Genomic DNA, 15,610 nt, shown 5'->3' with positions numbered 1-15,610 from the left:
CTTGTATAAAAAAAGAAAACATGTTCATTCTCTATTAAAAAGAATAACGTTCTATTTTTCTCCGCTAAAAAGATAAATAGCCGTCCGATTCTTTCGACCAGAAGGACATCGGTGAAATAATCACCGAGGCTCCACCAGGGAGGGGGAATGCAGTGACAGCGGTCTGATGGCTCGGGGGGCGGGAGTGGGGGTGGGAGAGGGTGCTTTGACCCCATAAAAATGCCAGAAAAGGGGAAAAAACAACGGCGAGCCGGTATGAAATTCTATCGGGTACGTGTCAGCGACCGGTCCCTGAAAGTGACCGATCCTTGTGGATTTCGTCTGTCCGACCTCTCGGTGTCCGTGCCAGGACAATGGTCCATTAGTCACGTGAACGCGCAGGAATATCGGCACTGGACGTGGACAGAGTGCTCGACTGGCTAGATCGATTTAAACCACCGGCCGAACCGGCGCCGAGTAGCCCCCGTCTGCCTTTCGAGGCACAATGCCGAAGCTTTCCCGTTCGATTCTGGAAAATTCTGGCCGCTCGAGGTCGTCGCCGATCCTTCCGCGAGTGACTCGGCCCGCCGATGTCATCGGTGGAACAGTTTCCTTCGAACGCGGTGTATCGGGAATACAAATTACGATGTAATCTATTCGTGTCGTCATTCGAAGACTGCTATGCACTTTTGCAGCTCGTAGATATTCAAAGCAGGAAGATAAGGACGGCTGAATTTAGAACTTCGACGATGATAAAGATCTTCGTGGCCCGACAAATCGTGCGCCGATCGTGGCGTCTCGAAGGGTTCTGTGCGATTGTCGACACGAGGCGTTGTCCGTTTCTTCTCGAGGCGATCTCGAAGAGGCTCGGGACTGAAAAAAATGTTTCGAGTACGACACGCGTGTATCGTAAACGGAAACGATGCGCGCGATTATGTAAAATTCGATGTAGATGCAGTTGAGATGATTACCTTTTTTTCCAACTGGAAATCGTTTCAGGAAGAAATTTCTACCGAACTCGTGTTCTCGTAAATCATCCTCTCTCGAAAGTCGAATTTGCGTAAACATCCGCAGTCCAGTTAGTTACGTGCCTACGTATTTGCGTAATCAAGCTTTCGAAAGTGAGTTATTCGTGGCTTGGAGCGTCACGAGTGTCGGCGGGGATCTTTTGAGTTTCGCGTCGTGCACGGGACATTGATTTTCAATACGAAATTGCGGCGAATTAACAAGTCCCCGTCCGCCTCCGATGGTTATCTGCTTCGTTATCAGCTTTCAGAACTATAGCTATTCTCGGCTGAACGAGCACGCCGCGTTCGTCATCCAGAAAATCGGATATTCGAGTGAGTAATCGGTTGCTCAATCGCTGTTCCAACGTGACTCATCGCGGCAAGGAATTTAGGATCGGAACCGCTCTCTTCCAGGCGACGTGAAACAACCGATTCGAGTCACTAATCGCATTCACCGTTCGCATTTCGTGTCAATTGCTATCGCACACACACCCACCCACACACACACACACACACGCACGCACAAACTCTCTCCCTCTCTAAAAGTACTAAACATCTTGAATTTGTATAGACAAGCGTCGTACGTTCTTCCTTGGAAAAATACATCGCTGAAACTGCGCGAAGAAGGTCGCAGAAATTGAGGATGCGGGAAAAAGATTCGAGGAATTTTGGAAAGCAGAAAACGGCAAATGCTCCTCAAGACTCGCTCGATAAAGCCCACGTGGGGGGAGATCGGGGAATAACGAGCCTTGGGGCAAAGAGAACTTTGTTGAACATTCATTCATAAGATTGAAGGTGGCTGAACTAACTTAAAACTGCTGCATTTCTCGATCAATGGTTTGCGAACCTGAACGAAATACAATTAAATACAGCTACCTGAAAGTGTTTCGAAGCGTTGTTCTTATTTACAAACCGACGAACTTGTTGAACGGTTCAGTGTAATTCATTGACTTGTCTAATTTCTAATTTTACATCCTGTTTTTGGCCCAGTTTTGGAACCACTTTAAGGTTATTTCCAAACGTGATGCTTCGGAACTATGTACAGTAATGTCTCTCTAATTGACGCTCGGATTGTCTACAAATATGAATAATTTGGGAAGAGGAGACACGATTGTTCGGGCCTTGTGGTTCGTTTTTATAGTTGCGAATTGTCAACAACTATGAAATTATTGTAAGCTCTAAAAAATATTAAGAACCTTTCTTAAAGATTAACTTTGTTGAAAATGAAACGGTCGGAAATTCGCACTACAGTAAACTACTCTAACTGACGCTCAGATTGTACACAAAAATAGACAATCTGGGAAGAAGAGATGCGATTATTCGAGCCTTGCAGCTCATTTCTATAGTTGTTGACAATTCGTATCTATAAAAAATGAACCGCAAGGATCGTATAATCGTATCTTCTCTTCCTCCTAAATTGTCCATTTTTGTGCAAGATCTGAGCGTTAGTTAGGGAGACATTACTGTGTACAGAAGATATTCGATTATGATTTAAATTTATTTCAGCGTTCTTTTACCAAAGGAAACGTTTCGTATCCTCCGCCGAACTTTTTTAGACCAACTTTGCCTCGGCCTCCCCTACCTATCTCACTTTTAGCTCGATGATTTCGTAAGAAAGAATTGGAGAAGATGGACGGGAATCCGGGCTCGGAGTCAAAGTAGAATGAATCCATCGCGGAGGCAGAGTTCCAAGGAACAATCGACGAGCGAATGAGACTAGAACGCGATCCGGGCCAGCTTTTTGGTCTGAAAACGATGTGGCACGAGAAAAGAACGGGCCGGACACCGTGCAGGATGCTAACCCGCGAATTATTCTCTCGATGACGGGCTTGGACGTCTCGGGTGCTCGCCGGGCACCAAACGGTCTTTTTATTATCCGCGTGATTCATCGAGCGGTTTTATGTAACTCGCTCGGGGATCGATAAGGAAAACGGGAACGACGAGCACAACAGATAAAATAATCTCGCGGGCACAGATTGCGGCCGCGGCGCAACGACGAGCTTGCATTTTAACGTTGTTTTATTGATCCTGCGGCTCGAGCACAATTAATTACTCGATTACGTTGCCAGCGGAATTAATGGTCCCTGCGATACGCCGTCCAGAAATTAGCCGGCTAACTCTCCGATAACTTGTCATTACATATTCCCGACCGCTCGTTCTGCCACTTTACACGCCTCATTGTGCCTTCGTTGACGGAAACTTCGCGATTGTTTGTCTCCGAGAAAAGTCGTGCGGCCGACGAAACGAGTAACGCAGCAGACGGAAGGAGACAAGGAGGATTGCTATTCGAGATAGCCATTGTCGATCGTTCGAGCATGCTGATCGAGACGATTGCACAAAGCTGCATCATCCTTACGTTCACGTGCGATTACCATTGAGTCTTAGCAGTGTATTGCGAAAATTGTTTCAGCCCATAATCGTGGCGTAACAATTGATTCTGTGCATCCCCGTATCGGCAGACCATCATACGACATTATTCTCGACGCCTCGATAGTTAAATAAATTGACGAACTTAACCCTAGAACTACCAAATCGGTCAAAATGGCTGGCTTCCGATTTGTTGCTTTCACAATTTCTGATACTGTAAAAATGTTTTTGTTAAAAATTATTGCACGAACTTCTTCGTTGAATCATATATTATGATAAAAATTGCAGGAAGTATAAATGAATACAATTCCGTATGTAGAAATAAATGAAATGAAGTGGAATAAAATAAAATAAAATGAAAAAAATGAAATAAAATAAAATAAAATAAAATAAAATAAAATAAAATAAAATAAAATAAAATAAAATAAAATAAAATAAAATAAAATAAAATAAAATAAAATAAAATAAAATAAAATAAAATAAAATAAAATAAAATAAAATAAAATAAAATAAAATAAAATAAAATAAAATAAAATAAAATAAAATAAAATAAAAAAAATCAAATTAAATTAAATATTCATTAATCGTGTTTAGAGCTTGGTAGTTCTAGCGTTAATAAAACAATGAACAAGAGAAATAACAAGCAGCACTTAAGCAGTCTCTTTACTCCTTAAAAATTCCTCCTCGATGAACGTGTATCGCGGACACGGCAAGCGTTTACGAAGCGGAAAGGGAGCGGCGCGACGCTGTTCCGGCATCTCCGTCGAGGCCGGACCAACAGCAGCGTGGCGTGGCGCGGCGCGGCACGACGGGAAAAATTGCGAAATCGCGTCTCGTCGCTTCGCGTCGCGTACCGTCCAGGTGCGCAACTGGTCACAGTCAAGAGAGCATGACCGGCCAGCGAATAACTGTAACAGATTTTTTCGCGTCCCTGGCTCCGGGCTCTTTTCTTTTCCTCGGAGACTTTTCACTCGCAAAAGCGACACGCTTTCGGTCCGCTGGGTCCTCTTCCCGGGCCGCCGATCCGCCATTTTGTCGCTGACGGGGGGACGCGGAACTAAGTAGAGTCGCTCGAATCATCGCCGCAGTAAGAAGATACCAGCCTAGCTATTCTACACGAAAAGATACTCAGATATTCTTTAATTAGCTGTTGCAATCCCTTTGGAAAGCGTGTAAGTTACTGTAATTACACCGCATACGTTTGATTATCTTCACATCTGATTTCGGCACGACGGTTTTATAAAATATATAATTTAATGAACATCAAAGTGTGTATTTTTCTTAATTAGTTGTACTGTAATTACACCGTGTATGTTTGACTCTCTTCATATTTCATTCCAGTAGAGCGTTTTTATAAAATACATCATTTAATGAAGAATGTCTCTTCCTTGACTAGTTATACTGTAATTAAATAATAAACCATATACGTTTGATATTTTTGATATCTCTTCATATTTGATTGCAGTAAAACGTTTTTATAAAATACGTAATTTAATATGAAGAATGTCTCTCTTCCTTGACTAGTTATACTGTAATTAAATAATAAACCATATACGTTTGATATTTTTGATATCTCTTCATATTTGATTCCAGTAGAACGTTTTTATAAAATACATAATTTAATATGAAGAATGTCTCTTTTCCTTGACTAATTATACTGTAATTAAATAATAAACCATATACGTTTGATATTTTTGATATCTCTTCATATTTGATTGCAGTAAAACGTTTTTATAAAATACATAATTTAATATGAAGAATGTCTCTTTTCCTTGACTAATTATACTGTAATTAAATAATAAACCATATACGTTTGATATTTTTGATATCTCTTCATATTTGATTGCAGTAAAACGTTTTTATAAAATACATAATTTAATATGAAGAATGTCTCTTTTCCTTGACTAATTATACTGTAATTAAATAATAAACCATATACGTTTGATATTTTTGATATCTCTTCATATTTGATTGCAGTAAAACGTTTTTATAAAATACATAATTTAATATGAAGAATGTCTCTTTTCCTTGACTAATTGTACTGTAATTAAATAATAAACCATATACGTTTGATATTTTTGATATCTCTTCATATTTGATTGCAGTAAAACGTTTTTATAAAATACATAATTTAATATGAAGAATGTCTCTTTTCCTTGACTAATTGTACTGTAATTAAATAATAAACCATATACGTTTGATATTTTTGATATCTCTTCATATTTGATTGCAGTAAAACGTTTTTATAAAATACATAATTTAATATGAAGAATGTCTCTTTTCCTTGACTAATTATACTGTAATTAAATAATAAACCATATACGTTTGATATTTTTGATATCTCTTCATATTTGATTCCAGTAGAACGTTCTCATAAAATACATAATTTACAAATATTATGTACAACGGTCTTATAAAATACATAATTTAATATAACCGGTTATATGTTTATTTAATATAACTGCTTAGGTGTTTCCGTCGAGTATACTCGTCACGAAGAGATGACAACATTTTGTGTTAACCGGTTGAGAGTTGTATAATAATCAGCACATTCCTCGACACGCAGATCTATAATTGCCGCTGCTGCAACGTTCCCAGACCAGTCATTTTACAAACGAAATTCACGAACGTTGCTCGATACTTGTACACACCGCGATACTTAACTCATGCAAAAAAATTACGGTCGAATTCATATCCTTACGAAATTCAAGACAAATAACAAAATGGAACGCTTTTGAGAAAATCTTCTTTGTCGAAACGTGACTCTGGCAATGGACAGTGCGACTGTAAACGAGATTATACCAAAAACAAAAGCATAACGAAAACAGGGAGACGAATGTTCACATGTAAAGAAAATCCGTCGTTTCATATGCACCAACCTAGTATAATACTATGTTATAGATATACTAGAACACTTAAAATCATGGACGTGTAGAAAGTTATAGCGTATCAATATGTAATATTATTATCTTAATATTATATATAATATAATAATATTATCTTAATATTATATATAATATAATAATATTATCTTAATATGATATATAATATAATAATATTATCTTAATATGATATATAATATAATAATATTATCTTAATATTATATATAATATAATAATATTATCTTAATATGATATATAATATAATAATATTATCTTAATATGATATATAATATAATAATATTATCTTAATATTATTATCTTTTGTATTCGCATGTAAAAAGATCGGCCAGCATTTGCGCTGTTTCACAGCAATGATAACAGCGCGAACGCTGGTCAACTTTGTACATGTTAATAAAGAGATATGTTAATGCAGTATATGCGATGAAGTGTATAATGACAGTATACATATGTTAATGAAGAGACGCTGCGCATATTTATATACACAAAAACATTCTACAGGTCCATGATTTGAACATTTAGCAAACCGAACGGGTAGATCTCCGCGTTTCAAATGTTTTTAGCAACGCGTGTCCCTCGTTCTGCTTACTTTTTGTTGTTGTCGTCGATCAGTCTTGACCTGGAATTTTTTTAGAATTCATTGAATACATTCTCTTCCATTATATAACACACAGTTTCGATCAAACTCTGCGAACACTTCGACTGCCGTGTCAGCCATAAATGGGCGACAGAATAGTTAAATAAAATTTGATTCCTAAAAGATCATTTTTACGCTAATCGACATTATAATTTCTTAGTTTGCCGAATGGGTGACTCGAATGCCGAAGGGGTGACTGACGTCATACAAGTCTGTCATGCGATTTTAATTTCATTGAATAAAACGCTTCAATTTTATGAAATTCTTGTGGTTCTTAGCGTGGTCGCGAAAGTGTTGGGAAACCCTAGGAATTCAGGGATGTCTCGCAGATTAGTAACGGTGCGTACAAGAACGACGCCTTCCGAATACATCCGTCGTGAGAAAAGGTTGCGCAGGTTCGAATCCAAGAGGCTCAACTTTTTCTTTTTTTTTTATTATTTTGATAAGTACATCTGCAATCTGTTACAAAATAACAATAAGCAAGATTTTATAGCTGTTTACTCGTAATATGTAGATATTTCGCCCACTGGCTCATATCTTCTTTGGTTTTCTTCTAGCTAATATAATTGCTATAAAGGTTTTATCACGTTTTGCTTTTGAGATCAACTTATTTCCTACTTGTCTAGTATTGCACCTCGAGTATCTTGAAATCTGTGTCTATTGTCTAGCGATTTGAATCTTTTGAGTCTGCGCGTATCAGTCTGTTCGTTTAGTAGTTCGTTTGCTAACATGTTTGGGTGAAGTTCGAGTTTGACAGTGTATTTGTCGGTAAAGTTTTTAATTTCATTTTTGACGGTAGGTATCTGTAGGTCATTGCGTATGTTATTATTCGTTATATACCATGGGGAGTTTGTTATCATGCGGAGAAGTTTTGCCTGAAATCTCTCGAGGATCTCGATGTTGGACACGGAGGATGAGCCCCATAACAGTATACCATATGTCCATATCGGTTTTCCGACGCATTTATAGATTATTATTTTGCTTTGAATTGACAATTTTGATTTGGGTCCTAATAGCCAGTACATTTTGCGCAATTGTGTGCCTAGTTGTTTCCTTTTTTGCCAGATGTGTTTCCTCCAATTTAGTCTTCGGTCCAGGTGTATGCCAAGGTATTTCAAGAGGCTCAACGTGGCCCAGAAGTTAGTGGGTACCGAAGGGACCGTCGCGACAGTGATTTCTTTTATTAGGGTAGAACGCGCTGGGTCGAAGGGTGTGCCGGAGCGGTTGGAGAAGACATACAGAAGGGACCGTGGATGTCCCATAAAGCCCTGGGAGCCGAGAGGAGAAGGAAAACTTGTTTCCTGAAAGGCACGCGGCGGTCGTTGGGACCGTTGCGTAAGCGCATCTCGCCGCGGCGCGACGCTCGGCGTTCGGCGCCCGTTTCCTTCGCTCGTGCATCATTCACTTTCCATATTAATCCGCTCGGAAGGCTGACCTTCGGCTGGACTTTAGACTCGAGAACGACTGAAATTCGACCTCGGCGCCGCGGCCCTCCGAGGCCGATATCAGATTCTGGGACGCGATCCGTGGACCTGGGCAACGTGCGATATCTCGATATCCTTTCGTCGGGACAATTTCTATCGCCGGAGGTAAAGGGGCGAGGGATTATCGAGGTTTGGAAGAATTTTGGGATGTTCTCGCGACGACGGAGAGTAGTCGATAGGTGTAACGGTCGTTAAACTTTCGTGAAAAATGAATTTAATTATTTCGAAATTATTATGATTATTGAAAGGACGACGTAGAAAATGATCACTCTGCAGCGGATTTTAAGCACTTCTGGAAAATATGTTTGATTACTTGTAGGTTATTACTGGGTAGCGGATTTTTATGCAAAATAGAAATTGTCCACGTCAATTGAAAGATGTAAAAAGTAAATAGAAAGTTTGTTCTTTCTTAATATTTCTTAACATTGGAACATTCGTTGTATTTTTTTCATCTTTTGAATTGCATTTACATAAATTTTGCCATAAACGCATAAATATCCACAGTCTGGTAATAATTAGACTGCAGACCTTTATGCAAAGTAAAAATTGCCTGCATTGTTTGCAAGACGTAAGAGTCAAGTGCGATCCTGTTTCTCCCGTAAATAATTTTAATAGGTTCTAATGAACATGTGAACATTTTCAGTTCTTTTTGTTTAATTTTTTCGCTATTCCATATTTCGTCTACACATATTTCCCATAAATGCATGAAATTCGCAGTCTAGTTATTATTAGAAGAAAGGATTGAACAGAAAAGATTGTTTATCAAACTCTTATTTCTTGTAGCAGACGTAGAAAATGGTTACTTTGCAGCGGATTTTAAGCACTTCTGGAAAATATGTTTGATTACTTGTAGGTTATTACTGGATAGGGGATTTTTATGCAAAATCGAAATTGTCCACGTCAATTGAAAGATGTAGAAAGTAAATAGTAAGTTTGTTCTTTCTTAATATTCCTTAACATTTGAACATTCGTTGTATTTTTTTCATCTTTTGAATTGCATTTACATAAATTTTGTGAACATTTTCAGTTCATTTTGTTTAATTTTTTCGCTATTCCATATTTCGTCTATACGTACTTCCTATAAATGCATAAAACCAGCATAAAAAAGCAGTCTAATTATTTTTAAAAGAAAGGATTGAACAGAAGAGATTGCTTACCAAACTCTTATTTCTTGTAGCAGACGTAGAAAATGGTTACTTTGCAGCGGATTTTAAGCACTTGTGGAAAATAAGTTTGGTCACTTCTAGATTATTACTACATTATTACAGCGGACTTTTATGCAAAATAAAAAGTGTCCACATCAATTGAAAGATATTGGAACTAAATAGCAAATTTGTTCTTTCTTCAATCATTTTAACAGATTGAGAATAATACATTAACATTTGAAAATTCTTTGTATCCTTTCACTTCTTTAAATTACATTTACATAAATTTTGTCATAAACGCATAAAGATCCATAGTCTAGTAATAACTAGACTGCAGACCTTTATGCAAAATAAAAATTGTCTGCATTGTTTGCAAGACATAAGAGCCGAGTGCGATCTTGTTTCTCCCTTAAATAATTTTAATAGGTTCTAATTAACATGTGAACATTTCCAGTTGTTTTTTTAAATTTTTTCATTAATCTGGTTCTAAGATACTCCGACTCTAAATACAATAAACTCAAATTATACTAAAAAATAAACAATTTGGGAAGAGGAGATACGATTACTCGAGCCCTGCGGCTCGTTCTTATAGTTGTTCATAATCGGTAACTATAAAAACGAGTCGCAAGTAGGCTATTCTTCCGAAACCGTCCGTTCGTTGTACCCAATCTGAGCGTCAATTAGGTAGAATTTACAGTAATTGCGAAACGATAAATATAGCCTCACGTCACGCCGCTGATTCGCGGATCGGAGAAGCGGATAAGAATTGTAAATATTTCTAGCTTTTCCGGAGCGGGAATTCCGAAAAATATTTTACGATTCACGTCTGACCCGAATTTCACCAAAGAGAAATCACCGGGCGAATTCGAGCAAAATAATCCGCGGATAGGTAGCAGCTATTGGTATCAAAGTATTTTTGGTCTGATAACGCAGGCTGCGCTGCTTACATCGTAACGATGTTAGCCGACTGTTGGTTTTCTAATTGTTTATGTTGACGTTAGTGCTCGCTCGTGCCGTGGGTCCCACGATTTCCATCTCGGTTTCGCTATTCGTTCCGGAGCGAACTCGCGCGGGAAAGAGTCCGCGTAACGGGATATCGTGGACAGGTATCGTCTAAAACCGTCCGGTGACTGCACCACCTGTGTCACCGTGTCGTATCCTTCGGTCTTTTCCTGTTAAAGGCCGCGCCGAATACAAGTTACGATGACAAATTTCGGTACGCGTAACCGGATCGACGCGGAACCCGACCGACGGGACGGGTTCATGTGACATTTTAATTTAAATATAATATTTTATACAATATTTTAAAATAATTTATTAGGATTTAAATTATTTAATTAATATAAAAATAATTTAAAATGTAACGTTAGGATTATAATTTATTAGGTATTTACATTACAATAATAATTTTATTACTATGAATTTTAATTTAAATATAATATTTTATATAATATTTTAAAATAATTTATTAGGACCAAATCGACTCGACGGGACGCGATGGTTCTGTCGCGATCGCTCGGTTTTGCCTCGGGTCATGCCGAACCAAAAAAGCAACGAGTGCGAGAAAAAGGAACGTCGAATACGCGAAAAGAGCGTGGAATACGAAAAGAGCGTCGAGCATGGAAAAAGCGCGATACGAAGCCGACCGCCGTAACTCGCGTCCGTGCCAAGAAAAATACCGACGTCCATTAAACGCCGTTTGCCATCCGAACTATGGATCCGCGCTCCAATTTAGCCAGGCCTTAAACGTACGGTTTCTTCGTCGATGAAACGTCGCCGACTCGGCGACGCAAGGTCTCCGCGAACGCGCGAAGATCCGCGACGGAATGATAACGCGGCGCGCACATCCGCGGTCTAATTACGTTCTAGTTAATTGCGCGCGGGATCTCTGCCGGGGCCGTGACGCGTCTCGAGGAGGGGCCCCAGGTGTTCGGAACACCCTGTATACACGACCGCAGTGAATCACCGAATCACGCGTTCCTCGTTTCGCGATCATTTGGACTCGCCTCCAGGCGCGTTGCGCAATCGATCATCCAACGACGCGGCTAACAGCGCACGTTTCTGTTTCAGGTACACGCAGATGACGCGATGACGCTGCACTGGTGGATGCACTGGTTCTGGGTTACCGCTCAATTTCTCGGTGCGTTCTAAATAATCATCGGCGATCAAGGACGACAACGCGACGCGTGGCGTTTTTGCCTTTCACGCGGCCGCGGCCGCGAACAAAAGCTTTTCGCTCGTTCACGGTCCGGATGAAAATTGTTCCGAAAGAAACGCGAAATCGCAGACGAGGCGTCTCCGCGGCCAGGGATCAAGGTCTCTGCGGCGAGGATCCGCGATCCTCGACACGGTTTCCGTCGATCCGCGGCCGGGACCTCGATTACTGCGCAATGGCCGAGCTTCGACCCTCCGGCTGCCACAACGCACCCCCGCGAACGCTGTCGCGAGGCGAAACTTTCCAATTTATGGCCATTTTATAGTTGATTCCGTAGCCTTGCGACCGTACATTTCGTAACAGACATTCGCGAACAGAAATTTTCTTATTGCTTCTCCCCGAACTTGCGCCAGCTAGTCGCGCATGCTGTCGCGACTTTTCATCGCGTCCGCGATATTTTTCTTTCGAAGCTTTTTATTTGTCTTACTTTGTTCGCTTGTATCGCTACATAAAATCTCTCCAATTGTTATTACTTCGCAAAGGCGCTTGTTCTACGCGTATCTCTGAATCAATTTTACTATCATTATTGTATTATTGTTACAAGATTATACGAAATCCGGATCGAAGTCGCTTAAACGATCTAGCTCTTCGGTGAAAGCACAGCGGAGGCTTCGTTTCGCCTCGGTATCGGATGTACACGCCCCTCCAAAAGTATTAGAACACCTGCCTATTTCGTGTAAACCGTAATATTCCGCTCAGTTTGAAAGTAATGTCCGCGAATCTGCGATATGGAATCGCATTGTCGACGGTAGACATTAATGTACAAGTGTTTGTTACACATTTACTACATTTTGTTCATTGAAACGAACGCCAGGGTACGTTTCGTACTCTTCGCTCGGTGCGACGTGCATCGATTCTTAATATATTTTCTCTCAATACGTGGAACATACTACGAAATGCATGGAATCAAAGAGCATCAAAAACAACAGATACGCTGATAAAACGGATGCCGAAGTTAGTCCGAGAGGTAATCAAAAAACGCGGTGGATATGTCGACGAGAAGAACGTTCGATTCTCGTTCAGTAGATCGACTTGTTATTTTTATAACAACGTGAAATATATTCACGTACTTGTTACAGTTCAATGTAATTAACTTCGAAATTCGGTTAAAAAAAGAATTAGAGCAATTTCATGCCGGATTTTCGTATTTATCTAATTTTCTGTAAGTGTAACACTTTTGGAGGGGGGTGTATCTACGAAACGGTCCGATCGAAACGACTTGGTCGCACGGCAGTTGCCCGGCGAGAAGACCAAGAAAACCAACGGAACGGAACCAGACGGAGTGTTCTAACAAAAGCATGCTATGTTCAGTGATTCTAGGGAACCCAGTGCCGTCCAGCACGGCGGAGCCTCGCGTGCAGAGTCGTCCGAGCTCGGAGCCGACGCCGGAAGTGTCCTCTGTGGACGCGGAAATGGTAGAGGCGCGACCGGGCTTCCGTGTAGCAAAGGCGATCGGTTTCAACCCGGCGACGAACGCGGCCATGGTCCTCGACAGACTGCCCTCGACGACGGACTCGGCCCCCGCGGAGGCCAGAGGGAACGTCGTGGTGACGAGCGTGGACCCCGTCGCCGAGGACTTCCGGCGTGACGGGATTGCGCGCGCCGTTAACGCGACGAGCCTGGAGCCGATCGGTCGGCCGGCGACTTCGGACAGGATTCGAAGCCCCGCGACGAAGAAGGACAGCAAGATCACCTGGATCCTGACGTCGAACAAGACGGCCAGGCCGAAGTACGAGCAAGAGGAGAGGCTCGACGAGAACCGGAACGGTTCGACGGTGGACTTCGTCGAGGACCTCACGGTGTTGCCTCTTCAGGAAGAGGTGTCTAGAATCAGGCTGGTACTGAACAAGACTAAATCGTCGACGCTGTTGTCCGCGTCCTCTTCGTCCTTGGCCTCGTCCGTCGGCGCCTCCGGCATCAGGTCGTTCAACCGGTCCGACGGCGACGGCGACGTCGAGATCGACGAGGAGCTAGTCAAGCCGCAGCTGTTCGCCACGGCGGCGTCGATCCTCGAAGGTGATCCATTTGCGGAATCTCGTTGTTCGAAAGATTCTTTTATTTCCTGTCGGACAGATGCGCACCGCTTTCTTTCAAATTCGTCTCGTTCAAATTTCGTCGCAGGGGTTACTGCGACGGTTTATATAAAATAACCCGAGAGAGTTTTTGGTTTTTATATAACGAGAACTTTAATATAACTTGTAACAAAAGGCGATGAGGTACAGTGTGTAGAAGGTAAAGGTAAACGAGTGACGGATGAGACAGAAATATGAACACGTTGAGAGTCGGAGGAAAACTTGCTAACTGACTTCTCCCGGTCGAGAGGTCCTCGTATTTATTGGGGAGAACGTATTGAAATTGGTAAGGGAAAGTCCTTGGGAAGGGCGAAGGCCTTTCCCGAAGATTTTCCGACCGGGGTGATCCGGGACCTATGGTCCGAAGCTGTGTCCCAACGTTTTTATTGTTTCATTGCGGTGTGTACGCCTTGCGTCGGGAAAACCCGAAAAAGGCATATGCACACCCCGCTTTTGAAGGACGTGTCTTTTTATGTCTGGTCCGCCACAAAATTATTGACCAAGATCGTCGACGAAGAACGCATCTTTCTCGATTCGAATTACTAATTAAGTCTGAAATTGGATGTTGTAATCGTTCAAAAGATTCGTTTGTTCCTCGCTAGATAGGATGCACCGTTTGCTTTCAAATTCGTCCCATTCAAATTATTGACCAAGATTGTCGACGAAGAACGCATCTTTCTGGATTCGAATTACTAATTAAGTCTGAAATTGGATGTTGTAATCGTTCAAAAGATTCGTTTGTTACTCGCTAGATAGGATGCACCGCTTGCTTTCAAATTCGTCTCATTCAAATTATTGACCAAGATCGTCGACGAAGAACGCATCTTTCTGGATTCGAATTACTAATTAAGTCTGAAATTGGATGTTGTAATCGTTCAAAAGATTCGTTTGTTCCTCGCTAGATAGGATGCACCGCTTGCTTTCAAATTCGTCCCATTCAAATTATTGACCAAGATCGTCGACGAAGAACGCATCTTTCTCGATTCGAATTATTGGGTTCTCCGGAAAGTTCGTGCCGATTTTACATAGCCAAGCTTCACAATATGATCGTGGATGGTTGATTTTGATTTATTTAGCACTTCTGTTAATTGACGTAATGTTGAGCGTGGGTTGTTCTCGATTTCTGTTCTAATCATATCTTCGTCTGTGGTGGACGGCCTACCTGGGCGTTCTTGATCTTCAAGGTCGAAATTTCCAGCTTTAACCCTTTGCAGTCGAAGCTATTTGAATTCGAAATCCAAAACATAATTTCTGATCTACAGTATTTCTATTTTATATAATTTATCGCGACTCATGCGTATGAAATTGGGCCTATTGGCAAGTACAATGCAATTTTAATAGTCTTTTTTAAAGCATAAACGAGTTTGATGCTCTTCGAATGATTTTGAAAAATAGCATATCAATTTTTAGTGGCGCCTCAGAGTCGCCATTCGAGTGCAAAGGGTTGAACCGAGCAAACCACTTCCGCACAGTTCTTTCGGCTACAGCATTCTCGCCATAAACAGCGCGTATCTTATTTGTCGCTTGTGTGGCATTTTTGCCCTTCCGGAAAAAGAAAAGCATTAAATGCCTATAATGCACTTTATTTGCCACCATATTCTAAGGCGTACAAAACCGATAAAAATTAACGAATCGTAAACGAACTTTTCTCCAAATATGGCTGAAGTTATCTCTTTTAGGATATGTACACGTGCCATTTGTTTTCAATAATTGTGATATATTCAGTCAGGTCTCTCACGCTACCTACCGAAAATCGGCACGAACTTTCCGGACAACCCAATACTAATTAAGTCTGAAATTGGAT

The 15,610-nt window shown here is 40.9% G+C and overlaps 1 protein-coding gene across 2 annotated transcripts in view; it reads left to right on the top strand.

Annotated features, from left to right (window-relative positions):
- LOC117225397 (uncharacterized) overlaps positions 1-15,610 on the top strand; it is a 47,693-nt gene that overhangs the window by 29,086 nt on the left and 2,997 nt on the right. Inside the window, exons 1-3 of one of the 2 annotated variants that reach the window (XM_076519291.1) lie at positions 3,767-4,525; positions 11,590-11,659; positions 13,046-13,750. In XM_076519291.1, coding sequence (XP_076375406.1) covers positions 11,608-11,659; positions 13,046-13,750 — 757 coding nt within the window. In that variant the 5' untranslated portion in view covers positions 3,767-4,525; positions 11,590-11,607. Of the gene's footprint in view, positions 1-3,766; positions 4,526-11,589; positions 11,660-13,045; positions 13,751-15,610 lie in introns of those variants that run through there. The other variant, XM_033478935.2, reaches the window with a different exon arrangement.

Source organism: Megalopta genalis, chromosome 2 (assembly GCF_051020955.1).
Source record: "Megalopta genalis isolate 19385.01 chromosome 2, iyMegGena1_principal, whole genome shotgun sequence".
NCBI lineage: Eukaryota > Metazoa > Arthropoda > Insecta > Hymenoptera > Halictidae > Megalopta > Megalopta genalis.
Note: the sequence above shows the minus strand (reverse complement) of the source record. Positions and strands in the feature narration are given on the sequence as shown.